The sequence below is a fragment of the Anser anser genome (assembly GCF_964211835.1).
Source record: "Anser anser genome assembly, chromosome: 3".
Classification (NCBI taxonomy): domain Eukaryota; kingdom Metazoa; phylum Chordata; class Aves; order Anseriformes; family Anatidae; genus Anser; species Anser anser.
The window spans coordinates 104,804,258-104,830,631 of record NC_139722.1 but is presented as its reverse complement, the minus strand read 5'-3'; the positions used below and the strand labels follow the sequence as shown (position 1 = coordinate 104,830,631).

The 26,374-nt window shown below is 43.5% G+C and overlaps 1 protein-coding gene across 1 annotated transcript in view; it reads right to left on the bottom strand.

Annotated features, from left to right (window-relative positions):
• The window catches only part of LOC310896027 (ankyrin repeat domain-containing protein 9-like), a 63,726-nt gene that overhangs the window by 23,915 nt on the left and 13,437 nt on the right, over window positions 1–26,374 (bottom strand). Inside the window, exon 4 of the mRNA XM_083827844.1 lies at window positions 679–26,374. Within this exon, the coding sequence (XP_083683970.1) occupies window positions 15,427–16,317 (891 nt within the window). The 5' untranslated portion in view covers window positions 16,318–26,374 and the 3' untranslated portion in view covers window positions 679–15,426. The remainder of the gene's footprint in view (window positions 1–678) is intronic.

Sequence of the window (26,374 nt, the reverse complement as noted above, 5' to 3'; positions counted from 1 at the left end):
GGGAAAGAGAACCACCTGCCTGACACCACCAGTCACAAATAAGTTGAGCGTACCTCTAGGCTGCAAAACTTGGAAAACATGAAAAGAACTTAGAAAATACACACAAAAAAAAAAAAAAAAAAACACATTCTGACAGATACTGCAGCCCCCTTCAGTTAGGAGAAGAGTTCTGAAGACCTACTGCAGAAGCCACTGAATTACTAAAGTTTAAAAAAGAAAAAAGAAAAAAGAGAGTGATACTGTTCTGAGAATAAAAACAAAAATGTATTTCTGTGTTTAGATTATTTAGGTAAATTATCTATGTGGATTAACTTGGCGGGAGGTGAGGTGAGCCTGCAGCCAGCTCCAAGAACTAATACTACACTGAAATGCAAATCTTGAGGAGCAATTATACAAAAGTCCTTACTAGGCAAATTTTTGGGGAAAAATTAAAAATAGATTGTAAAGAACAGCCTGACCAGAAATGAGGCAGCATTGTGTGGAATATCAATTGCTATATCAGGGTGAAGAAATGACAGGAATGTGCTAAGAATGTCAACCATGACCCTGCTGTGAAACACTGAAGTTCCCCAAAGCACATAGCAAGAGTAACTATACTGTGAGCCACAAGCACACACAGCAAAAAAGACGAGCTGGATATTAAAGATGCATGCTCCAGCCCTGGGAGAACACCCTCACCTGCAGGAGAGGGCAAGGTCACTTCTAGAGTCCGTCTTGGGGGCCTGACCTCTCACAGCTGCACAACATACTATCAAAACCAAACTGAGCATTCTGCCTCCCTGGTTTTGCATACGAATACAGATCCAGCCCTCTTCTCAGTCTCCTTTAGCAAATTAACATTCTGGATCAGGTGAAATTGATTGCAATTCACAGACACAGGCAGTGTTTTTGTGGATTTCTGCACATACAGAAAACTCAGAGACTCAAACCCTCTCGTAACCTGCTACCAGTCAGTGATCAGTTTTCTGACATTTATTTGCACAGGATAAAAGAGGCGAGCATGCTTCTTTGTTAACACTAAGTCCTACAGCAACGTGGCTTCTTGTAAAGAACAAGCAAGGTTAGATTTTCTTCTGCACCTTGATCGACACAGAGGAGAAGTAAAACCTTTACAACTGCCTAATTTTCACAATTCACGTGGACCAACTACTGGCCCTAGAGTAAAATTAGTACATTCAAAAAACTGCTGAAATGCATGCCATTTGGCCATTATCCCGGAAAAGACAGAAACAGTGTCCAGTGAACCCCATCCTGTGGGCCTGTCTATTTTGAATGTTGTGCCTGTGCTCAATACTCCGAATGCGCTGCCTGTCCCAAGGCTGAGGAAGGGTGATCCGGTAAGCTCGCAGCACCGGTATGAATGGCAGCTGGGAGGAGAGCAGCACAGCTGCTTTCTGGATCACAAAATCAAGAGAGAAGAGCACTAGCCTTGTTCTTCATCAAGTGCTGCTGCCTGGTTTTGGAGACGGTCCTTCGAACAGGGTGGTGTGACAATTCTCTGAAGGGCTGCATGTGATTCTAGCCCGTGCTTTGTGTCTGTTAGGGAAGCACTACCCAAACTTCGGAGTTTCAGCCGTGCAGCCCTTCTGCAGCGCTACACTAGAAGGGAAGCTGTGTGACCACATGCTGCATTCAGAAGCTGTGGCCAGGAAACATGGTTCCTGTCTGCTGCATGTTCTGCTAGTGTCAGGCAGCAAAGGACCATTCTCTGCTCCAGCACCTCGGTTTCACATTTGGGAAGCAAGGGAAACAGCACTCGCGTTCCTCTGAAGAACATTTTTACGGTAATGGGGTTAAGAAAGAACCACAAGGAGACACTGCTGCTGGAGCTAAATAGATGCATACCTCCTCCCCGCTGCTAGGCATGATAACACAGGACTTCTAAAACAACACAACATCAGGCAGTTTTGCTCTACAGTGTTATTTATTACTTTTGAGTCTGTTGTCTCTATTTAATCTTTTCCTGCCTGGAAGAACATCACTCCATCAGTGAATCAGCATCTCCAGAGAGGAAATGAAATGGAACCATGTTCATAGGATGCAGCCAATCGCTGTCTTACCACTCAGTTAATGTTCCTCAGTGGATTAAGAATTATTGTCCTAGTATTTCAGCTTAGTCCAGATTTAGAGCCCCAGTGGAAGAATTAAGGAGTAGATGAAACAGTACATGCAAAGCTAGTTTCCAGAGCAATAAAGGAGCGTGTTTGCTACCTCAGTCACTAAGGCAGGTACTTAAGAATCAGATGTCACAAAGCAGTTCATTTTTCACAAAACCTTGAGTAAAGGGAGAAAAATGTATTTGGATACCACATAGGATTTCCAGCAGTATTGCAGGAAGCAAACAAAGATAAGCTATTTAAACAAAATTATTCTAATCAGTATAATTATAGACTGAAATATGACTCCATAGTCCATCTGTTATTATTTATCACCCAGTAAGGTACTTCATGGATTGGCCACAGAAAAGACTTCGCAGCAGCTGACACATTTGTCCTAAACCTTCACTCACAGAAGATTCCCCCAAGAGGTGAGGTCTCCAGTGAGAGAGGGATTTTCTCTCAAGTTCCTTCTCTACTCCAGGCATATTTCTGCAGCTCAATATCTAGCCACTGCTCTCTCATTCTCTTCTCTACCTGACATGCTTGTGCATATCTCTGACAACTAAGGATTGTGGAACTTCAGGTGCTCTATGGGATTCTGAGCTGTAAAGCGCACGAAGAAATGCTCCCTTGGAGCTTCATATGATCCTCACTCTTCTGCAGCTGCAAGTATCAGTTGTGCAACTGTGAACTCTCAAGGCTGACTCACCGCTCCGAATCTATTTCCCTCAACTTAGCTTTGCTGTGGCAAAATTGCCACCCCCACTTCTCTTGCTGACTGAACACCAAGCAAAATTTAATCCTGATCTTCCTCTGTGTGTCTTCTTATTCCCTTTATCTTTTATAACTAAGATTCTGCCATGTTCTTTTTCCTTTATTTAAGTAACCAGGAGGAAATTCTTTACTCAGGGGGTGATGAGGCACTGGACCAGGTTTCACAGAGAAGGTGTGGATGCCGCATCCCTGGAGGTGTTGAAGACAAGGCTGAAAAGGGCTTTAAGCAACATGGTCTAATGGGTGGCATCCCTGCCTAGGCAGGGGGGTTGGAACTAGGTGATCTTTAAGGTTCCTTCCAACCCAAGCCATTCTAGGATTCTCTTGTTCTCTGTACTCTTTTTGCACGGTAGGCTAGGTCTAAATACCAATGGTTCTTCCTTTGCAATGTTCCTAAGACTCAGGACAGATCATGCTCTTACCAACTTTCACCTTATCTCCTGCCTAACATTATTGCCCCCTTTCTGGCTTCTCTGACACTGCAGTCAACACGAAGCACAGCTTCTAGATCAACCTCATGCCCTGCATAATGATCGTTGACACTTTTCCCTCCTCATCTCTTGACTTCCCACTATGGCATTATTTCCTACACCTCTGCATCCCAAAGTCCTTTTATCAGCCTGCGTATCTGTTTCTGACATTTACTTTGCTGTTCTCCCGTTCGTTCTGACAACAATGAATTGTGAACACCAACTATGATATGCTTTTCGCTCTATTCTCTTCCTTTCTTTCATATGCTGCCATGGCATAAGTGTTTATCTCCATTTTTTGACTCTACAGATCGGTGACTCTTCATTTGCCAATGGAGCTGTCTATGTTCCAGCAGCCACGTGCAATGACAAAACGACATGTGACAATATTATCCATCTTTTTTCAAATCTCTTGTCAAAACCTATTTCCTTCTAAGACAGCAACAGACATCATAAAACCAGAATAACCAAAATACACAGTACCATTTGGCTTGTTGAGATCTACAACCATGTATTTCTTCCTTCTGCTGCAAGAAAAAAATAAATCCATCCAGTAAAGGAAAAAGAGACAGTAATTGTGTTACTGAGCACGTCGTAATATAGAGAGACCAAGAAGGAAACCACAAGGTTTTGAGTTCATTGTGAACACATTGCCTCTACACTGAACTACACAGTTGAACACACCACTGCTAGCTCCATTGCTGTCAGATATTTTACACACCCATTCCTGGGAGAACCGAGTGGGGCTGCTGGAACCCATTACACATTTTCCAGTGATAATGTGCAAGCTAAGTATAGGTATAGGTTTACATGACAGTATGTGTTGGTTTCCTATCTGCTTCTACAGGTTAGCTGTTTACTAACTGTACTAATTATGTTTTCTTTTATTAGTTCTTCCATGCTCTGTGCTTGCTATTGTAAACTGATACCAGGTATCAATCTTAAGCATTCGTGAAGCGTTCCATTGTTAGGCTGCCTCATTCTAATCTGGCCTAAAGAAAGATGAAGGGAATGCAATTTATTTATTACACTAATATGAGGTTTCTTCTCGAGAGTCCCAGGACTGCCCAGGGCTCGTAACATCTTCCTGCTATCACATCAGAGAAATTTCTGATTAGTCAATTCCAAATACTACCATGTGGACATCACTTTGAATTTGGTCCTTATGTTGATATTCAGTGTAGCTCATGATGTTTCGTCATGGGCCTGACCTCGACCAGAAAGCAGGCAGGTAAGTGTCTATGGAAAGTGATGTTAATAGTTGGATTTGGGGCAAGGAAAAGGAATAAAGTGCTTGTGCATCTAGCTCATACATCATTTCTGCTCTTATTTTCCACATTAGTCCATGCATCATACCAGATGACTTTGTTGTCTGAGAAAATGGAGGGACATCTTCCCTTGTGGGGAGGTAGATAATGCTGTTAGTGTAAAAGAATGAAGTGGACTCTTATGAGCTCTTTGGCCTGTGTTTTCCACCCTCAGTGTTCTGTGATTCATCTAATTAAGGTACACAGCCTGTAAAACAGTAGGCAATTTTGAACTTTTTACTCATTAGCTGGATGTGAATGGAATTTTTTTTCCTCCTGGCTGTCTTCCATTTATCTGTGGCAGTTCTACATGACTCAGTGAGATGCCAGAAGGGCTCATGATTGCGTGGGTTGCCTCTGGCAAAGGCAGCAGCTTGAAAGTAAGTGTCTGTCTATCAGACTTTTACTTCTCTCTGAAAACAAACATTGAAAAGCCTCTTCATAGTGAGGCTGACCCAGCTGCCGTGTCTTGTTGGGATATAAGATGATTAATTTCTTTCTACATAGCTCAGTACTTAAACCATACATAAAGGGGGCATAAGGGCTTGCAGATAAAGCAGGGCTAAAAAAAATAATCTGATTTTATGCTTAATGAAGAAATAATTTTCTTAAGAACAAAAAGCTATTTGCATCCAGTGCTTATAAATTGCATAATTGGAAATACATATAACAGTCCTACAAGGATTATTTCAGTGATTCTGGCTGAATTAGTCAGGAAAAAAATACATATATTAGAGATATTATTAAAACAGGAGGTTGTGAAGACTTCTAGGATATATACAGATGTTTTATTTTTGGTTTTGCATATAAAGCTGATTTTTAAGTTTGGAAGGTCTGCTGATTAGGCTGGAGGCAGACAAAAGTGAAAATAAAGGGCAGACTTTCAGATCAGAGGGCTATAGCTTCAGAAAGCTATACTGATTTTTGTTAGCTGACAGATTAGGCTGTCAGGCCTGCTGCCAGTGTCTGGGGAGCTATTTGAGCTTTAATCAAACGTGCCAGAAAGACAGGTAAATACATCTTTGGCAGTACCTTTCTTTGCTCCCTGTGGGTATCAACCTCTTCATCAGCCCTTTTCTTTCTGCACCAGTCAAGCACGAGAACAGGCAGCCTCCCTGCCCCCGTACAGAGCTCCTGCCGCATCGGAAATGCCTTCCTTCTTGTCTGGCCGCAGTGGGTTTCACCCACCTCCTCTTCAGAAAGGGAAAAATGGTGACACCTGCAGCTCCACCTCATCCTGCTCCTCTGTGTAATGAGATTTTTTTGTGTGCAGGAGTAGTGCCCCAGCAGGGCTGCCTCAGGTGTGTGGAGCGGGGCTGGCATTTATGTGCTTTGTAACATACAAATATGGAGCCTCTTAGCTCAGCCAAAACAGCTTCTCCTGTTCTTCGGAGAGAACAAAGATGAGAGGATAAGAAATGGCTGATTGTTCTTCATGACTGAAACACATTTTTGCCCAGCAACCCCACTAGGCCCACGAAAAACAATTCTCTTCTGTTCACAGCTCTTTGTTTACTGCTCAGCTCCAGGATCAAATTCTAGGGTACCTGAGGCCCTTCTGTTGCTCAAATTAAATCAAAATTTTGCCAAAAAAAAAAAAATCACCCAAACTGTTTTTGCTTATTTGAATTAGGTTTGGACACAGTGACAAAAACGGCGTCACCCTCGTCCACTGGGGGCTGGTGAGGGGCAGCCGACGGCGGCAGGTCCCGCGCTCACCCCGCTCAGGGTCGCGACGCCATCTTGCGGCCCAGAGAAACTGGGCGGCCTGGCGCCTGGGGGGCGCCCTGGGATGGGCACGCTGGAAAATCTTAAAGTTGTCGTAAAAAAAATAGGCAGTCTGTTGTAGAAATGACCATCAGTAGCAGCTGCACGGGTGTAAGGGTGGCAGTGATATTACTAAACGTGCTACAGCTTTGGTGGCAAACAAGCAGGCTGAAGGAAGGGAGGGTTTTTTATAATCCCTTCATTTTTATCCTGCCTTTCCCAGCTGAATTTTCTCTGGTTTAGGAGTTACAGGTCTTACTTTATCTTCGAATAAATGTAGTTTTTGAGCTATCCCTGTGGAGCTTTTGGGGTACTCATAATGCAGAGAGGGAAGAAAAAGACGAAATGAATCCACTTCAAAACTGTGGCAATTCAAGGACCTGTTGCAAAAATGGAGGAACTGTATAGTGTCAAACAATAGCTGAGCAACACAGGCCTTTCTCACAAAGCCACAGGAATTAGAGGGAAATATATATATATATATACGTAATGCAGGGCTTTCGTTTTAAAATCCACTTTTTTCTTGCTTTTAGCTGGTGAGAGCATGTTCATTAACAGCTTCCCCGGGTTGAACAGTCTTTAAATTTTATTGAGGATGATATATTATCTCACTCTGAGAAAATGAAAAAAAAGAAAAAGAAAAAAAAAAAAGAAAAAAACAGTAGTAATATTTGAAAATATATCTATAACATGAGAAAAATAGCATTGAAGACCTGGAAACTTAGAAAAAGAGACTGCTTATACTGTCACCACCTAACACCTTCCAGGCAGAGGAGCAGAGACTTTTGTCCTATAGTTGCTCATTTTCTGCTTCAGTCAAATCCTCAAAATCAGAAGATGATTTTCTGAAAGATCATCTAGATTTTGCTCACAACTTGAAGACAATGCTCTTTCCACTGTGATGGCAGTTGATCCAGAGGGACTGTCATAATAACACCGAGAGAGAGCCTTTAAATATTTCTTTCATGAATAGGGCCTAATTATGTTGAGCATAACGTAAACATAACACAATAATGTTTCTCCTCCAGACAGTTTTGAAATAAAATCAATAAGGAGAGGCAGAAGTAGAACTGGTTGTCCAACTTGTATTTGTTCCAGAATCGAAGGTAGCTTAATATAGCATAAAGATTTCAGGCCTGTATATGCACTGCTGTATTTTAAAATGTGTCTAAAATGGAGAGACATGGATTTGATGGATGGACCCCTCGGTGGGTAAGGAATTGTCTGGATGGTCGCACTCAAAGAGTTATGGTCAAGAGCTTGATGTCCAGGTGGAGACCAGTGATGAGTGACATTCCTCAGGGCTCTGTATTAGGACTGGGACTGTTTAACATTTTTGACCATGACACGAACAGTGGGATTAGGTGCACCCTCATCAAGTTGGCAGATGACACCATCCTGTGTGGTGCAGTCAACACACTGGAGGGAAGGGATGCAGTCCAGAGGGACCTCATGAAGTTCAACAAGGCCAAATGCAAGGTGCTGCACCTGGGTCGGGGCAATCCCAAGCACAGGTACAGGCTGGGCAATGAATGGAGTGAGAGCAGCCCTGAGGAGAGTAACTTGAGGGTGTTGGTTGATGAGAAGCTCAACGTGAGCCAGCAATATGTGCTTGCACCCCAGAAAGCCAACCATATCCTGGACTACATCAAAAGAAGCATGGCCAGCAGGTCAAGGGAGGTGATTCTTCCTCTCTACTCTGCTTTTTTGAGACCCCCACCTGGAGTGCTGCATTCAGCTCTGGGGCTCCCAGCGTAAAAAGGACATGGACGTGTTGGAGCGAGTCCAGAGGAAGGCCATAAGGATGAACAGAGGGATGGAATACCCTCCTGTGAAGGCAGGCTGAGGGTGTTTTGGTTGTTTAGCCTGGAGAAGAGAAGGCTCTGGTTTGACCTTATAGTGGCCTTCCTGTACCAAAAGGGGGCCTACAAGAAAGCTGGAGAGGGACTTTTCATCAGGTTATGTAGTGATAGGACAAGGGAGAATGTCTTTAAACTAAAAAAGGGCAGATTTAGATTAGATATAAGGAAGAAATTCTTTACTCAGTGGGTGGTGAGGCCTGGACCAGGTTGCCCAGAGAAGCTGTTGATGCCCCATCCCTGGAAGCAGTCAAGGCCAAGTTGTATGGGGCTTTGAGAAACTTTGTATAGTGGAAGGTGTACGTGCCTCTCTGGGGAGCTGGAACTAGGTGATCTTTAAGGTACCTTCCAACCCAAGCCATTCTGGGATTCTATGATTCATGAAAACATCCTTCCATATGAGACCATCTGAGCTATATGTCAGCCAGAATGTAGATGGCAAGGGCATTGTATTGCCTCAGGTTTGAGACTGACATCTGACACTCTCTGTGGTATGGTGTTCAGTTTTGGGCCTCTCACTACAAGAGGAACATCAAGGTGCTAGTGTGTGTCCAAAGAAAGGCAATGAAGCTGGTGAAGGGTCTAGAGAACAAGTCTTATGAGGAGCGGTTGAGGGAACTGGGGTTATTTAGCCTAGAAAAAAGGAGACTCAGGGGAGAATTTATCGCTCTCTACGAATACCTCAAAGGAGGTTGTAGCAGGGTGGGTTGTGGTGGGGTTGCTCTTCTCCCAAGCAGCAAGCAATAGGACAAGAAGAAATGGCCTCAAGTTGCACCAGGGGAGGTGTAGGTTGGATATTAGGGAAAACAAAACAAAACAAACAAGCAAACAAACAAACAAAACAAAAAAAAAACACTGAAAGGGTTTTGAAGCATTGGAACGGGCTTCCCAGGGAAGTAGTTGAGTCACCATTGCTGGAGATATTCTGAAGACATGTAGATGTGTTTCTTAGGGATATGGTTTAGTGGTAGACTTGGCAGTGCTAGGCTAATGGCTGGACTTGATGATCTTAGATGTCTTTTACAACCTAAATTACTCTATGATTCTATGATTCTGTTGCAGTTTGGAATTGTTCACCCATTGTATTATTTATTTGTCTAGCTGTATGCTGGACATTTTGTCCAAAAGAATACTGTGAGAAGCAGTATCAAAAACTTTGCTGAAATCCAAAAAGATTGCATCATCTGGCTTCCCTTGGTCATCTAGGTGGGTGACCTTGTCATAGAAGGAAATTACGTTCATTAAACAGGACTTTACCCTCATGAACCCATGTTGGCTGTGACCAATGACTGCACTGTCCTTTAGGTGTTTTTCAATAACTCCTAGAATAATCTTCGCCATAATTTTACCAGGCACTGAAGTGAGACTGACAGGCGTGTAATTAACAGGGTCTTCTTTCTTGCCCATCTTGAAAACTGGAACAATGTTTGGTAGTTGTCTGGGACTGCTCCAGATTCCTAAGACTGTTGAAAAATAATCGAGAGAGACAGGGAAGGTTGAAACCAATAAGCCAGAAAACTTGCCTCTGGGGACTACATTCTTGGGGGCAAAGTAGTTAAATCTCCCACTAGAAATACAAAGAGATAATCTTGGCCATTATTTTTTTTTTAAAGTCGAATCAGGGAAACAATTCCCCTCTCCACGTTCTACCATGAAAACAATAATTTATTGTGCAATCACAGTCTGAAGTACTAACTCCTTTGTTTATACCTTGTACATAGTGCACTAGAGGAGATTTGTAGGTACAGTTGGCACTGGAGTGCAAGCCTTGTGATGGTGTCATCTGAAACAGTCTGAGTAGCTGTTTGGCAGGTCAGTAGAGGAGTTTGGCAGGGCTATGTTTCTACACAGATGCCAGTAGATTGTTACCCAGAGGGAGGTGGCACAGTGAGTAACAGATGCACATCTGCCTGTGGACCTTCAGCAGCAGCTGACCATGCAGGAAAAGTTAGAGTTGGTTCTGGAAGCCTTACAGAGAAATGCTTCCTTACAGAGTTAAAACCTTAGTAAGGAAAGGAGCATGTTCACTGCATACAAATGCGATAGGGGAAGGAGCCTGCCAGCACTGTTATATTCACTGGAAAGAGCTTTGTCATAAGCTGCTGTGAGCTGAGCTCAAACATAAAAGATGAAAATCTTCAAAACCAATTACCACTTGGTCCTGTTGAGCCCCTTCTGATTCACCTTCACCTTACAGCAAGTCTGTGAAATGTGGGTTCACCTCATCACTTGGGGTCATCCCCTGGCAGCACAGCCAGCTATTACAAGCCTGTGAAAGAAAATACCATGTTCTTCAGATCAAATTTTTGGAGGTAATGGCTCAGCAGTCAGAATGAAGTAATCAAATACCAAGATGAGCCAAAGCAAAAGCAGCTGGTGGGTGGTTTTGACCAACTGGCTGATAAAAGACACATCAAATTTATACTGCAAGTTTATTATGGCAATACAATCAGATTAAATAATTTTCACAGCTATTATATTTATATAAGGTATATATATATTTTTTATTCCCAGCACGTTGCAATCTTTTCATCTTTAGTCATGCAGTGAGTAATGTACAAACACAATTATATGGAAGATTTTTTTCCCTAAAAAAGAGAAACCAAAATTACAAAAGTATGGCTTTATAAGAAAGTTAGAATCATAGAATCATTAAGTTGTATCATACAATGAACATTGTACTAGGGCATGGCAACATTCATCAGTAAACAACAGCATCAGTCCCTGTCATGCTGAAGACAAAAAAAGCCAAGGGAACTAAGAACAGGGAAGTGCCCATCAGTGTTAGAGAATATATCTGTATACATTCAAAGTATGAAAAATGTAAAAAATGTTTTCAGGGATTAAGTATCCATTTATTTATATTCTGAAGTCAGAGTTACGGAGCTTTGAAGAACACATTTTTTCTTATACCAACAAGCATCAGCAGTGGTGCAACTGACCATTGTAAAAAGTGTTAGTTCAGGTGTAAAGAGATGTAACTGAGGTCAAAATCTGGCCTGTCCTCCCTGCTAATGGTGCTGCAGAAACAGTAGCATAAGATTGGTAAATCGTATGTGGCTGAATTCTGCTGTCAGACCAGGAAAAAAGAAAGATGAAGATGTACGTTTAATAGATTTTGTTTAAAAAGTCGGTTCAAGAATTAGATGTGTCCACTGTCACAAATCCTTTGCTGGATGATTGTGTCTGTTGGCATGAAGAAGCCCTTGTGTTTGATGCGTAGGGACAGAACGCCTGTTTCAAAAGCAAAGCTGCTGTCTCTTGGAAAGAGAAGACACATTCTTACCTGTTAGCAGCACAGTGCTTGGGACACAAACTTATTTCATTAAAAGGTTGCTTTCTTAAGGCATTGATCACTGTTGCGTATGAGTACTGTGGTGTCTAAGTACTGTCAGTCAGTTACGAATTGTACCAGAAGAGGGCAGACATACATGTGTGCACATACACGCACACATACCAACGCAAGGTCACTCAGAGCTCACTGAAATGATGCTCACTGATACTGAAGTAAAACACAGACACATATCCTATCTTTACAGTGCTACTCCTGACAACTGAAATCAAATAACATAACCTATAATCCAAAGATTAGCACAGACTGATCCCTCTTTCTTTTCTTTCTTGCTTGCATTCTTTTTGACAAGTTCTGAAATAAAAAGCTACCTTTACTTACTATGTCTATATGCAAAATGTAAACATCACTACACACCACCTAGCACTTTCTTTTATTAGCAAAGTCACTAACATATTTGCCATGCGAGTACAGGGTTTTTTAAAGACTACTGACTGTCAGATAGCAGGAACAGTGGAAAATATATAGAATTTACTTTTGCTAATAACCTGGCTTGGAAAGAATGAAAAAAAATGATCAACACAGAAAAGGCTGAGGTAGATTTGTCTGTAAATGATGTAATGTCGCTGTACTGTAGCAGACAAATGGAACGTCAAACTAACAGGCAGGTCACTGCAAGATTAGTGAACCAGGTTTAGGTAAAAGATCCCTTCCCTCCAGCAGAAGGACATTCCACCCTGCACTCTTATGATGGAAAAACTTGTTCGGTAAATGAAGCACCATGATGCTAATGGCCCTAAACCCTGGCCCAGTGGGACTGTACATTGAGGTCAGGTAGTAGGAGAGTGGCCAAGGCCCAGACAGTGCTTGATATTTTCTTAAAATGGTCAGGAAAAGCCGAAATGGCAGAGCTCTGGTGTGATCCGCTGCCTGTTGCACCCTGGGCTAACAACACCTGAGTTTTTGCATGCTGGCCAGCAAACAGTCAGAAGCCTTCTTCCAGGCTGTGATACCAGGTGCAGATATGCCCCAGAATTTGAGTTTCTTGAGCAATTGCTCAGAATCAAGCTCTTATCCTCTGTCTTGGCTGGTGGATAACCTCACACAGGCACATAAAGCATTCTGCTTGGTACAAAGCCACCTGAGTGCCAAAGTGCCTGAACTCTGACCTTTGCAGTGATCCCCAACTATTAGTCAACAAATAATCCCTGCACCATTTTAGAAGCACTTGCTCACAGTGGGTTGCTCTGGCTCTCTGGACACACATCCCTGCCCTGTTAGAAAGAGCTGCCCCAGTAATGCCAAGAATTCCCACCTGCATCATTTGGTTTCTAAGCTGAGCAGTCCTACTGTCGCTCCTGTCTTTTTTGAAACTCTTTGTAGCATCAAAACTCTCATGGTATCAAGACAGTGCAGTAATGGTTGATGATTTACCATCCCCTCCTTTGGATGATTTACTTTCCCTCCTCTCTGCTCCCAGGGCCTAATTACTATTCTAATAATAGCCATCGCCAGCCTCCTCTGCCTCTCGCCCACTGACATGCGGATAAGATAGCACATGGTTGCTGGGGACAAAGTGAATCCTGCTTCTCTGGGCTCCAGGGGTGCCACAGAGACTGTGCTCTGCAGAGTCACTCTCAGCAGCCTTGGGCAGCAAGTGCCTGCTTTGTCCTCCTCCTCCAACACTGCCTTTCTGGAGGCTGCCAGGGCAGAAGCAGCTCAGCCACTACTTGTTATGCAAATCTGCCTCTGGCTCTGCTCTGTTTCCTGAAGCTGTGACAGCCTCCACCTGCCAGTGTGCGCTGCAGCCTCTTTGCAAAAACCTTGCCCGAGATTTACCCTGGATTTCTCTGCCACTCTTCGTGTCCTCCCCTCCTTGAACAAGGTAGAATAGACTGAGATGGGAGAGCAGAGCAAGTCTCCAGAGGCAGAGCTGAAGGGGCACCAACAGGGAGGTGTGATTGCAGGGGAAGGGTTAACCTTTTTGTGGCCTGCTCACCACTCCTAGGTCTGGCTGGCATTTTCTCCGCCTCACCAAGTGTGCATCTTCACCTAGGGCAGCGCAGGCAACGCTGGCACAGTGCTACCTCCCAGCACCTGGGAAAGGGTGTGCAGGAGGAGTGTCCCAGCATCTCCAAAGGGCCCTTCCAGCTGGCTCTGGCACAGCCCCACAAGATATCTCCACCTGGCCCTGGCTGGCAACACCAGTAGCCTGGCACACGGGAGGTACCCTGAACACAGAGAAACCAAGCAGAAGTGCTCCACGTGCTAATTAATACAAAAGGGTGCAGCTCTGGTACAGCAGCCCTGGCACAGGCAGAGAATTAGCCAGATGAGACAGGAGACGTTTTTGTGCTGAGTGGTTCCACTGCTCACAGATGTGAATGCACAGGTTGATCGCACATCTTTTCTTAGCCAGAGCCTTGCAGAAAGGGGTTTGTGCCCCACTGCCTTTTACACCAAACGTATTCGAAGAGATGAGGGATTTATTCACTGCTGCTCAGTACGGATCTTGGAAAATGTGTTATGCTACTTCGTTATAGCACAGGATTACACTTACAAAGGAAGGAGAACATTTGGGTCCAAAATCAGGGATGTTCCCCAAGAGGGATTTAGGATTCTTCCACTGCTCTGCTGGTGCTGGGCACAGCCAGGAGAGCAGGACCAGTGCCTTGAACAGACAGGACTCTGCCTGGGCAGGGCATCCCCAGCCCTGCAAGGACAGCCCACTCCTGGAAAGCTGCAAAAACACCCCGCCTTCAGTTCCCATAGAAATCAGTGGGAACTTTTTGTATTTTCCAGGATCAGGCCCTCTGTCTAGACTCGGGTGACAAAAATACTCTGACTGACAACAAGAAACAACTTCTAATGGCAGGATGTCACGCCCACATTTCGGATAACTAACAAGTGCCCGTGATTCTCAGACCCACTGGTATATCAAGTCAGTGAGCTACATCACTTCTGGAGACACAGTCACCCCTAAAACACAAGTGAAGGATAAATAATGTCACTCATGAAGGACAGGGCTACCAGCGGACCTGCTCTGATTTGCAGTTTTTTACTGGACAGCAGGGAAAATGGTTCCCTCCCCACTGCACAGCTTTGTAGAGACATCAGGGCTGGGTTGCCTTTAACCCCCTCACTCCCATGTGAGCCAGGATGCTTTCCACTAGCTCTTCTGCCTGTCCCAATTTGCCCCTCGGAATATACACCCACTGGCCCTCTCTAAGTGCATACAGTCCATGCTATGACCTACCGTCAAGTAACTCACTAAAATCACACACTGCGGGACTAACTTTACGTCTCTGCAGTATCAGCCGTAGACTTCTTGGTTGTTACTAGAGGATACTGGATCATTGTTAGAAAGGAAACCTGATGTTTCAATCCATCCTGTTCATACACAGTAGTATTTTTCCTAGTATTTTTCCTGCCAGGGGGTAGGACACAGTCGTGCAGTTACACCCTTTGAAAATCCTACTGCAGGAGTTGTTCCTTTTCACCCAGGTACATTACACAGGATACAGTTATATTGGGAATTCAGATACACTGATACCAGCTGACAGCTGAAAAAACAAACATAACACAGTCTCAGCTACAGTTAACCCTTCACATGCACAACAAACAGAAAACAAGGAAGGCTTTTGTCTTTAAAAGTGCCGTGCCTGCAATCAATTAGGAAAAAAAAAAAAAAAAGGAAAAGAAAAAAAAATCACAAACATTTAAAATCTTGTCACAAAATATTGGATTTTCCAGCATAGCCTAATAGGATAAGTATTAAAATCACACTAAAATACACAGGGTGCTGGGTGACCAGGTCCCCTAAGTTGCCTTTGAAAATCCAAGACCCAGCAAATAAAGTCAAGGAAAAACATTTACCACATTTTTTGTCGTTAGCTTTTTGCCATAAGATGGTAAGGGCTTTAGTGCCTGAGGTATAGGTAGTTCCTGGATGCTTTTGGGGAAGTGGGATGGAGGCAGAGTCTGGAGAATGGTTTGCATAGCTTGCAGATATAAAGAAGCAGGCGTGTTCCCCACCAGGCTGTTGAATTTGTCTTCCCCCAGCAAAGCTGTCCAGTGCTCTGGATGATCTTGTAGAACTTTCCGCATCTTAAATTGTGGGTTGGGCATGAAGAGCAAGAGGTAGTCGAGGCAGAGCTTCTTTGATGCCACGTTGACTTTGGAGTCCCACATCTGTTCCAGGATGACGTCCAGCGGGGTAAGTCCTTTGCTGTCCTCTATCCTAGGAGAAGCTCCATTGCCAAGGAGGATGAGGACCGTCTCTGACCTCAGCAGTTCACAGGCAAGGTGTAGGGGTGTTTTCCCATCTTCCAGATGAAAGCAGCCAGTCCTGTTGATGTAGGAGTTCAAGCTGGGGAGCTTGTGTGCGATTTTGATGATCAGCCCCAAGATATCTCTCCTGTCATATGTGACTGCCATGGCCAAGTGGGGAGCAGATGATGGGCAATAGCAGAAGTGTTCCCCAGGCACCTTGAGAGCCTCCTCTGGAAAATGAGACAGCAGATACTGAGCATAAGGCAGGTGGTTATGCACCACTGCATAGAGAAGGGCTTCTGAAGGTGAGTACGTTCTTAGGCTGGCATTTTCCTCCCAGTAAAAATATTCCATAGTTCTCATGTCTTCTAGCATCCAAACAGGCTTGTGATCTCTCACAGCCTGATAGAACATATAGGATAAGAACTTGCAGTGCCTGCTCTGATCGTCCTGCAGGCTGGCCTGGTTACTGGCCATGGCTCAGCAAATAAAGAGCTGCTCCCCGTAAAATCGCTCCAGATGGTAAGATCTGTGCACTTGGAATGCAGATCCCGATGCTGCTGCAACCTTCAGGCTGTCATTGCTGCCTGGACTGCACTAGCTGGAATGCATGGGCTGATCATCTCCACCCATTCATTGTTTTTCCCCTCACTGCAGTGGTTTTGTTTAGGTAAGCACAATCCCACAGGCTCGGTTAACCCATGCCATGCAAGCAGATGGTTAGTAAATATATCCTGCTCTGTGTGTGGCGCAGGTTACTGGAACGCTGTCAGACTGCAAGCGATTTTATACACACACAGCTAGAGAGAAAGCAGGGAGAGACTAAAATTAGCTTGAGAGGTGAGGTAGTTTTCTGTCTGCATTTCACGTCTAACCAGATCAGCTCATATGCTGCAGTAAGTACAACAGCGATATTCATCTATTTTTTGTACGTCACTCACACACACAGCTTAGTAAATAGTAAAAAGAATATGTTGCAGTTTAAAATGTTCCACAGCTGATAGTATGGATGATAATGTACTCACGAAATCAAGGGACTGGTAGCTGCAGCATTAGGAAGGGATCCCTATTTTAGAAATAATGGTATGGCTGGCCAATTAGGAGACTGATGTTAATGGATTGTCTATAAGGCATTAGTGATGTTTAAGATCCCAGCATTTATCTCTGCAGAGAAAGGAGTCAAGCAGGATATGGAGTAACCATTCCCAGAGCTGCAAAGTATATTGCCCAGTTTAAATGCCTGCCTTTGTTTAGCAAGGAAATATCTGAAGTGCCTCTGTATTGCACAGCAGGGACATAAACAAAAGGTTAATGGCCAAACCACACTGGTGGATAGAGTGCTTTGATCTAAGCATTTCTCAGATGTCATGTTCCAGGACTGAGATCAGAGCAAGTTGTAATGGGGGGAAGCGGGTTTAAGCAACCCGACTTGTGTAATGCCCTGGTAAGACACAGAGGACCAAGGCTTGATGTGGGCTGCCTATAGGATGAGGCAAAAGGGCCAGACCGAAATTAAATTCATAGAAAATAAATGAATTAAGCACCCTTCATTGCAACTTATGCTTAAGGAAGGAGAACTTCTACATATCTTATAAATCAACAGATTTCAATAGGATGGTATCTCACCACCTTGATATGAAAACAGAAAAATACAGCAAATCAAGAATTCTTTTTTTCATTTAGCAAGGAGACGACAGTATATTCAAACTAAATAAGGAGTGTTCAAGTATCAAATCCGATCATCTCCAAATGTCTGGGGTCATCCAAAGAGAAAACCATAGCCATTTACAAATCTGGATCTAGATTTAGCACATCTTCCCATTATCAAAAGTTCTGGTTGTTTATGCCCTAAACATTTAATTTTAGGGCCAGGTTTCATATTGTTAGAATAAATGATTCTATGTCCAGCTTTAGTCCATTGTTTTTGTGGTTATGCATGGAAATACTGCTAAATAGTCATTTGCACATGCTATTATCCAGTTGTATCCATGGCTGTAATAAACCATGTGCATGCTTAGGGGCAGATCCAAAGAATACTGAAGAGCACAGGGAATTTCCCATTGATTTCAGTGTGCTCCAGCTCAGGCAGTAGTTGAGCACTTGGGAATCCTCATTTTGTTTCCCAGGTTGCTAACCCAGAGCAGCTCACAGCTGGGGCTGCACACTGAACCAGGAATTGCCTTATCTTTGCCCCGGGGTTATAGGCACTAACCAACCCTCACTGCTTTAAGCATCTGCTCTAGTGTTTAGGTAAATTGAGTTGCAGGGTACATATTTGTACAGGGAAGTTAGTGTTTGGTACATTGAGAGGGGAATTACAGTATGCTGGTTCCTTCCTGGGGGTTGTGTGCAGGCACTCTCAAAGGATGTAATGGTTTAGTACCAGGTAGCCTCATCCATGTCAATCTAATCCATGGCACGTTGACCCCAGTACAGGCAGGCTCACAGTCATCTTCTCTGGTATTAAATCTACCTCCAATGGCAATCATCTGAGCAAAAGTTGTTCTGCTACTGCTCCAGCACTTCCCGTCCATGGCAGGGTCATCACCAAGTACTACCACTTTTGTGGTGTCAGTGCTGTGTGGTGACTGCCAGGGCATCCATTCCGCAGTAAAATGCAAATCAGTTTTTACATTTCACCTTTGTAGGCTGTGGCACAGGCTAGGTGCCTTTGGACCTAGATTCCTTTGCCTTCCTACCAGAAGGTCACTGTAGAGTCAGCCAAGAGCCTTCTCTTCTTGAGGCTAAACAAAATGCCCTCAGGTATTCCAGCTCTCTGATCATCCTTGTGGCCCTCCTCTCGACTCGCTCCAACAGGTCCATGTCCTTTTTGTGCTGTAGGCCCCAGAGCTGAACGCAGCACTCCAGGTGGGGTCTCATGAGAGTGGAATAGAGAGGAAGAATCACCTCCCTCGACCTGTTGGCTATGCTTGTTTTGATGCAGTCCAGGATACATGCAGTCCACCACAAAACATGGTGTCATCTGCCAACTTGATGAGGGTGCACCTAATCCCACTGTTCGTGTCATGGTCAAAAATATTGAACAGCACCAATCCTAATACAGACCTGTGAGGAATGTCACTCCTCACTGGTCTCCACCTGCACATCAAGTTCTTGACCACAACTCTTTGAGTGCAACCATCCAGACAATTCCTTACCCACCGAGTGGTCCATCCATCAAATCCATGTCTCTCCATTTCAGAGACAAGAATGTTGTGCATGGCAGGATCAAATGCTTTGCACAAGTCCAAGTAGATGACATCAGTTGATCTTCCCTTATTGACCAATGCTGTAACCCCGTTGTAGAAGGTCTCCAAATCTGTCAGGCACAATTTGCCCTTAGTGAAACTGTGTTGGCTGTCACTAATCCCTTCTGTTTTTCATGTGCCTTAGCATAGTTTCCAGGAGGATCTGCCCCATGCATGACCTTGCCAGGCACAGATGTGAGACTGGCTGGCCTCAGGTCCCCGGGTCTTCCTTTTTATCCTTTTTAAAAATGGAGCACGTAAGATACTATTTCTTTTTCCTCCTTGCTACCCCTAAAACCATTTTTAGCTAGCTCCATAACTGCATTTCTTTTCATTGGCTGATGGGAATGGTGCAATTCCTTTAAGATCAGAGTGGCCATGGCACGGGGCCCCAGCAGTCTAGTGGCTAATTTGAGCTAAGCTCAGCTCAGCTCCTTCCTGCCACATTTCTGCCTGGGTACACACATGAAAAAACTTCAAGCTGCTTGTGAAAAGAAGACGAAAAGTCTTAGAGGAAGATTAGGACCGCCTCCAGCATCCTACATCTGTCAAAAACTTCAACAGTATGTTTCTTGCTCAGTTACAAAGAAAGCAGTGGACAACTTTGTGTAAAGAAACTGGAAGAGTACAGCTAACACAGAAGGTGGGTTTTACTGGGCATGAAAGGTTTCTTTTATACCCTGCACCACAATTTACCAGCTCCAAGTCAGCCAGCTGACTAAACAAGGCTTTGAGGTGTTGGAAAAATCTATAAACAGACCTGTCCTGAATTGCAGAATATTTCACTTCTGTTTGCAGAATTCAAACAGCAAATGAAGCCATCTCTGACTACATGGTAGAGAGTGGAAATGAAAATAAGCAGAGCTTTAGCAGTTTAGAAAGCATTTGAATTACATGCAATGGGACCAGCTGATATGCTCTGTGAAGAACAAATCAATCCCCAGATGGTTATTTACTTGCAGAAGTTTGGAAGTGAAAGATAACTGCCTAAAATGCAACAGTCTTATCCAATATATGTAGGAAAGCCATCTAGAGACAAAATGAGGATGTTCAGATTATGTACACATGGCCAGTTGAGCACTGCTGTGATCTAGACACACATACTGTTCACACTGCTACATTCAGACCCTCACCTGTGCATTAGCCAAAGACCCAGAGCACTAACAAGAAGTAGGGGAGCCTGGGCTTGGAGATGGGTCAGGAGCAGGACCCATTTCCATGCGTTTCCTCTGTCAACTCTCAGGGAGGAAGTACCCATTTGTAATGGCAGGCACTCAATAAATACTGGAATAACTCCAAAGGGGGGATGAAGATGTTGCTAACTCTCACTGAATGTCCTACATCTCTTCAAATATAGGTTAGATCAAATAGCACACCTGTGTCTGGAAGATGAGATGTCAGCTTGGTTTAATCAGTTTTGAAAATAACAAGGCTTATTTTATTCCATTTTAAAAGGTGCTTTTGAGACCTGATTGCATAGAGCCTGCATGCCAAAAATCCTCGTGCCTCCCATTTCTGAGAGCCCATTTGTTTCAGTTCCCAATTCCTGTCCTAATCTGAGACTTTATCTCTCAAACAGCACAGAAATAGACAGATTGCCATGCCAATTCCAAAAAGTAGCCTGCCAGCTGAACTCTGTTTAAAGAACAAAAAGCACTTGCAGACAGTTTGTGCCTACAGATACATTGAACCAAATGCTGTTTTTCCAGTGATTGGATGAGACTATGATACAGTCTGATATTGTTGAACATTTTCTTTTTTCATGATGATTATGGGTATCAGTGCCCTGTTTTACCATACTTCCTGAATACTTTTAGTTTTCAAAACCGATTAAAAGCAATGCTGTTTTATAAAACTCATAATTATCCTGATGATTTGGTGCTACACAATATCAACAAGGTTAAATTCATGGCAGTCTCCGAAATAAGATCTTTTTTCATTAAACATTAAGGTCTTTGTTCTCTGCTTATGCAGCAGCTGACACTACACCAAAACTGCAACTTTAAGGTTCCGCTACCAGGCAGGTGGGCAAATAAATAAATAAAAAATGACAGTTGTACCATTCCTCGTGCAATGCCGACAAATTTGTCTGAACACTCTTAGTGGTTCTAGTGTTGTCTCAGTATTACAAACAAAAGCTTGTCAGAAAGTTAATGTCTTCATATTTGTGTGGGAAATGCAAGGGCTATAAAGCTGCATTTCTTTGCAGAATATATCAATTTCATTGCATATTTTGACAAAATCCATGGTACAAAAAAGGACGAAGATCACCTCCTGCCAGCTGCTGAGGTTTTGCAGAGCCAATACCCTCACAGCCAGATTTTGTGGAGCCAGTATCATCACAGTTGGATTTCCCCTTCAAGGACAGAGAAGCCAAATACTCAAAGAAAGCTCAGCTTGAGCAGGAGCTGTAGGAGCAGGCAAACTATTTGACACTTGGGAGCATGATGAATCCCAATGTATCCTTACATAAGAACATATTTTTAATCTATTTTTATTGAATTCATTACAAAAGAAAAATTCATGTTGCAAGCACTTCCATTAATCCCTCCAGCCTCCAGTTGTCAACCCATGATTAACTGCTGGAAGCTACTGAAAACAATCTTCAGTCATACTATCATTACAAAATTATTTGTTAAGGAAGTATTTGCGGTGTCTTCTGAGGCCTCAGATGCTTTGTTCGAAGAATTGTACTGGAATAATGGTTTCCTTGAACAGGGTACTTGTGATGACTTAGTCAGTGACAAATTGCTTCTACCACCACATTTAATGAGTTCAGAGCCTGCTAACCTACAGCTGGTCATCTCTGCTCTCTTCTTCTTTAGGGTTTAATGTACATGTGAACCTGGCCGGTAAGAAATGACTCAATAGCTGCTGGATTACTAGCAAAATGAAGAGATGTAAAAGCAGGAAATTCCATAAGAATGCTTAAAGGAGAAACATTTTGATGCTTCAAGAATTCTTTGGACGTGGTGGTTTCCCCTTAGTTTCATTGAGGTATGTTATTTGCATGGACAGCCAGCTTTCAGCTCTCTTTCATCAGCACCTGGGAAAATATAATCCTGGGCACCTTTGAGCAGCCTGAAGATACAAATATGCTAAATATCAGAAACCCTGGAAGAGCTGTCCGTTCATAACAGCCTTTAGTAAGATCCCAGCTAACAGCTTTTGAATTGAAAGCTGAAGGAGAATTGAGAGATTTGGGCCTGTTTACAGTCAGAGCCAACCTTGCACTAGCTGAAGCTTCTTTCTCTTCTGATTCATTACATCTGGTTGATTCAGGACAGTAAAATAAATTCTATTTGTGCCTGGTTAAACATAGTGAAATATTCCTCAGTAATGTCCCAAAGGATGTCAAATTCCTTATCATAATGCAGAATTTATGTTAATCACTTGTATATTCTGTTTAAAATGAGTCTTCTGTGCATCACGAGCAGAACTGTCTCTTTTTGGTAAAGTTGATAACTGGTGGTAAGGAAAGAGCTGTTACCACAAGGTAACCAAGGGAAGGGCAGAAAGAAATTAACTCAACATTCAGATCTTTGCTGGCATTTAGAAGGATGGCTTAAATTTCATGCTGTGGTCAGTGAATCAAAAATCCAGCTTCTTGGGGGCTGGGAGTTAGACCTGGGGGATGCTGCTCTTCCTGGCATCACGGATGGTAGGAAATCTCAGCAGGTACCTGAGGTAGCCCTCCCTTTGCTTTCCCTGGCAGTGATGTTGGTCACGATGTTGACATTGACAGATTATTCACAGGGGGCTGCTGTCCCTAAATGCAACATTTAGTGTTATCTGAGATGTGCTGAGGATCTGAGACATCTACACAGAGCTGCCAGAAGAACCTCTGTTGAAGGTCCTTCCAGAGAAGTGGCTGGAGGCCAGGAAAAATAACATGGAGCTTCTAACTTAGCACCAGTGTTAGACACGTGCATGGCTTCACTGGCTTCTGTAGCCACCCCCCGTGACTCTGTGACCCTCTGTGACTCCTTCTTTCAGAGTCGTTGGTCCAGAAGGCGTGCCAGTCTGCACACACTCCACCTTCCAAAGGTGCATTAAGCTGTAGTCACACTGAAGACTATGACTGCTTGTCCAAAGTGACTGAGGTCTTCAGTGGGAACACTGGGATGTGTTTATGGAAATGATTTTCCTCTGAAGAGCTTCAGAAAAGCCTCTGGTGAGGTCAGACCCTAGCAGGGTTGAAGAATGGTCAGGGTTTCTGTAATGGCCACTCTCTTGTCCTTTTACTTTCAGGGCTCTTGTGAAAACCAGGGAACCCCCTGGGACAACCCTGACATGCAAAGGCCCAAGGACAGTCCACAAGTTCACAGGTGGACTAGTTGCCTGAGCACTTAGGAACTACACAGTCCCTCGAGTAAGGTTTCCAGACAGCTTTCACTCTTGCTGCCCCACTGTTTTGCAGCTCCATTAGGCAAGTGACAAAAGTGACAACAGAGCTGGGACTCCTTCTTCCAGCATCCTGGCTAAACAGTGGAGGCAGCTAGGGATCTCCTATAGTGTTGATGTTGGCAAGATGAAATGCTATTCGTTTCTAAATGATGATGTCTGACTTTGGTGATTTAGATCTTGATCTGGGGTCTGAAAATATCGCTAAAATACATTAATCTTTGTGAAACAGAAATTCATCCTCCTGGTTGGCTCCAGTTGTCAGGACTCACTCCTGAAAATAAGGCCATATATCATGGATGCAAACATCCAGCCTTAACCAAGATTCAAAACTGTTGGCTTGAAGGTTTGTAACTAAAATCCCAGTAACACCCAAATTGTTCCAAATCATTTTATGCAGAGACACTGAAAGCAATGCCAAAAAAAAAAAAAAAAGGCTGTGTGCAAGCAATGTGCCTGCAATGCCATGTTTACATTAAAGCCTGTCAAATAGAGTCCTAAAACCACTACATAAATAGGTAGAAATATTGACTGTGCTGCTGCAGCATGAAATTGAAAGTGCAGATGGCTAATAAGTGTTATCTCCCTCATCTATGAAAGAGAGGACTTCTCTTCTTCAGGGAGAGGCATTGTCCTCCTGGCAGTCACGGCTCCTAAAGCATAAATGGGCTGTTATGTGCCAGCGTGCTCTGCAGCTGAAGCTGTCCTCTCCTCACACTGCCCTGTTGCTCATTAGTCCAATTTGGCAGCTCAGTGCTAAAACACAATCTGCAAACTGTAAAAAAAAAAAAAAATGGTGTAACTATACATCAGGGCCAAATTCTACCCCAAAACTGATATGGTTCGCTGTCTTTTGTATTTCATTTCGGAGCCTTCATGATTATGTCATGCAGGTCTTCATAAGTCTGAAGAATTACTATCCAACTCTTCTCTTTGCAGACTGGGGACTGAGGCAGAAGCAGAGTTACTGATGTCCCGGAATGACTGATGCAGTGTTTCTTCTATTTTCATGTTTTGTTGGATTTTTGTTTTGCCTTGTTTTTCACATGCTACACATCTCTCTGGCTACCTCAGATTTACACAAGAGCGGAGTCCGGTATTTTAATACATCAGTGTCTCTGTGGCTTTCCCTGGCACTCAGTGAATGAGCAGAGGGTTGGAGTCCTGGCTAAAAGGCTATGAAATACACTGCTGTTTCTCCCTTTATTAATGTCTCTCATATGCATGATCAGCATGTTCTGCTCATATGATCAGAATTGACTCCACTGCCAGATATCAAGCCAGGAAAGACTTTCCTTGCAATCAGTTTAGCAGAAACTCTTGGATTTTTTCCCCTTCTTTTTGCCTTTCTTTATATTTTGCTACACTATCCTTTTCTTTGGACAATCTCGAATCATCCCCCAACAAATTGCAAAATGTCCTTGATCCCTCCTACTTTATCCCCATGACAAGTTATATTTGCTCAGTTCTTACATGTTGAACAATTTTCTCTGGAAGTTGGTGTTTTGTGGCGTGAGAGAGAGGCCCTGTATGAACACTTGAGGTCCATTGGGTTCTAACATTAATTGTATAGGTCTGCAGGGGTTCAGACTCAGGACAGGCTCAAACATCTGCTATGAATATTGTGCTTTTTTAGCTGTAACAGACCTGACCTTGCCCTGTTTGTGACCACCCTGAATGTTGCCGCCGAGATCGTTTTCACAGCTGTGATCGCCTTTCTCAGCTTCTCCCTCTAGAAGGCTCCCTTTTTTTGACATTGTCAAACATTCACTGGTAATCTCTTCAACCTCTAAATCTCCATCTTTCCCACTGCTGCCTTAAACAGCTGAATATTGATATATGTTTGACTGATCCAATGGGCTCACTGCTGTCATCAACTGCCTGACTTTTTAAGTGAGCTTGCTCAATCTTTTCTCCCATGTAGGCAAGTCTGGGGCACTGACCAGGAAATCTCCATAAACGTTTATAAAACTGGCTCATTTTCCTCTTCCAGATCTTTGCTTTAAATTTTCGTTTGCAGTCATGGCTGGAAAAAGCACTTGGCAGAGATGAGGCTGCTGATGTGCTGAGATCACCGGCTCTTCTGCCATCCAACTGTTTTCCTAGCATGTGCTTCCCTTTCTGTATTTCTTCATCTGTAGTCTTGTTGTAGGCTCTCTGGGGAAGGGGCTGTCTTTTATTCTTTACTCATACAATGCCTAAGATGGTGTGATCCTGGCTGATGGCCAAGGTAACATGCATTAAGCCTGTGATCTCACAGGTTCAAGAGGCAGGATCAGCCAACAGACATCAGGCAGATATTGATGGATGGGAGGATGACCAGAGCCCACAGTCTTTCTTTGACCTTGTTTCTTCTTACTCCTGACTTGATGCCTACTCTCAGAAACCTGTGTAAACTCCTGCCAAGTTTTTCATGTCACTTGTCCTAACATCTCTCCACTTCTTGGACCACTTGGCATTGAGCACTTGGCTTTACCTATGAGTTCTGAGCATCTCTGACCCAGCTTTGTATCCATCATGACCTGCTTTTGTAACTCTGACTGGAAAAACCCTGTACACAGTTAGGTAAGCAACACTGTAAAAGCAAAATGCCCCTTCCAAACCTGAATTTGGGCATGAGAAGAAGGATTGAAAAACTGAACTATCATTTAAACCCTTTTTATTTATTTATGATTCTTACCATGGACAATTGAAGTGGATGAATTTGTCTGCTGATCTGCTTGTGGTGTGCTTAAGATATTGTTCCATTTTCTTGTAGTCTAGGCTATATTATGGCTTTCCTTTTAGGATGTCATCTCTTTCTCTCAGCAAAATCTTAACCAGGCACATTTCAAGGAGCTTCTCTGCTTGTCTGGGCTTTACAGATGTGCAGTAGTCCCACC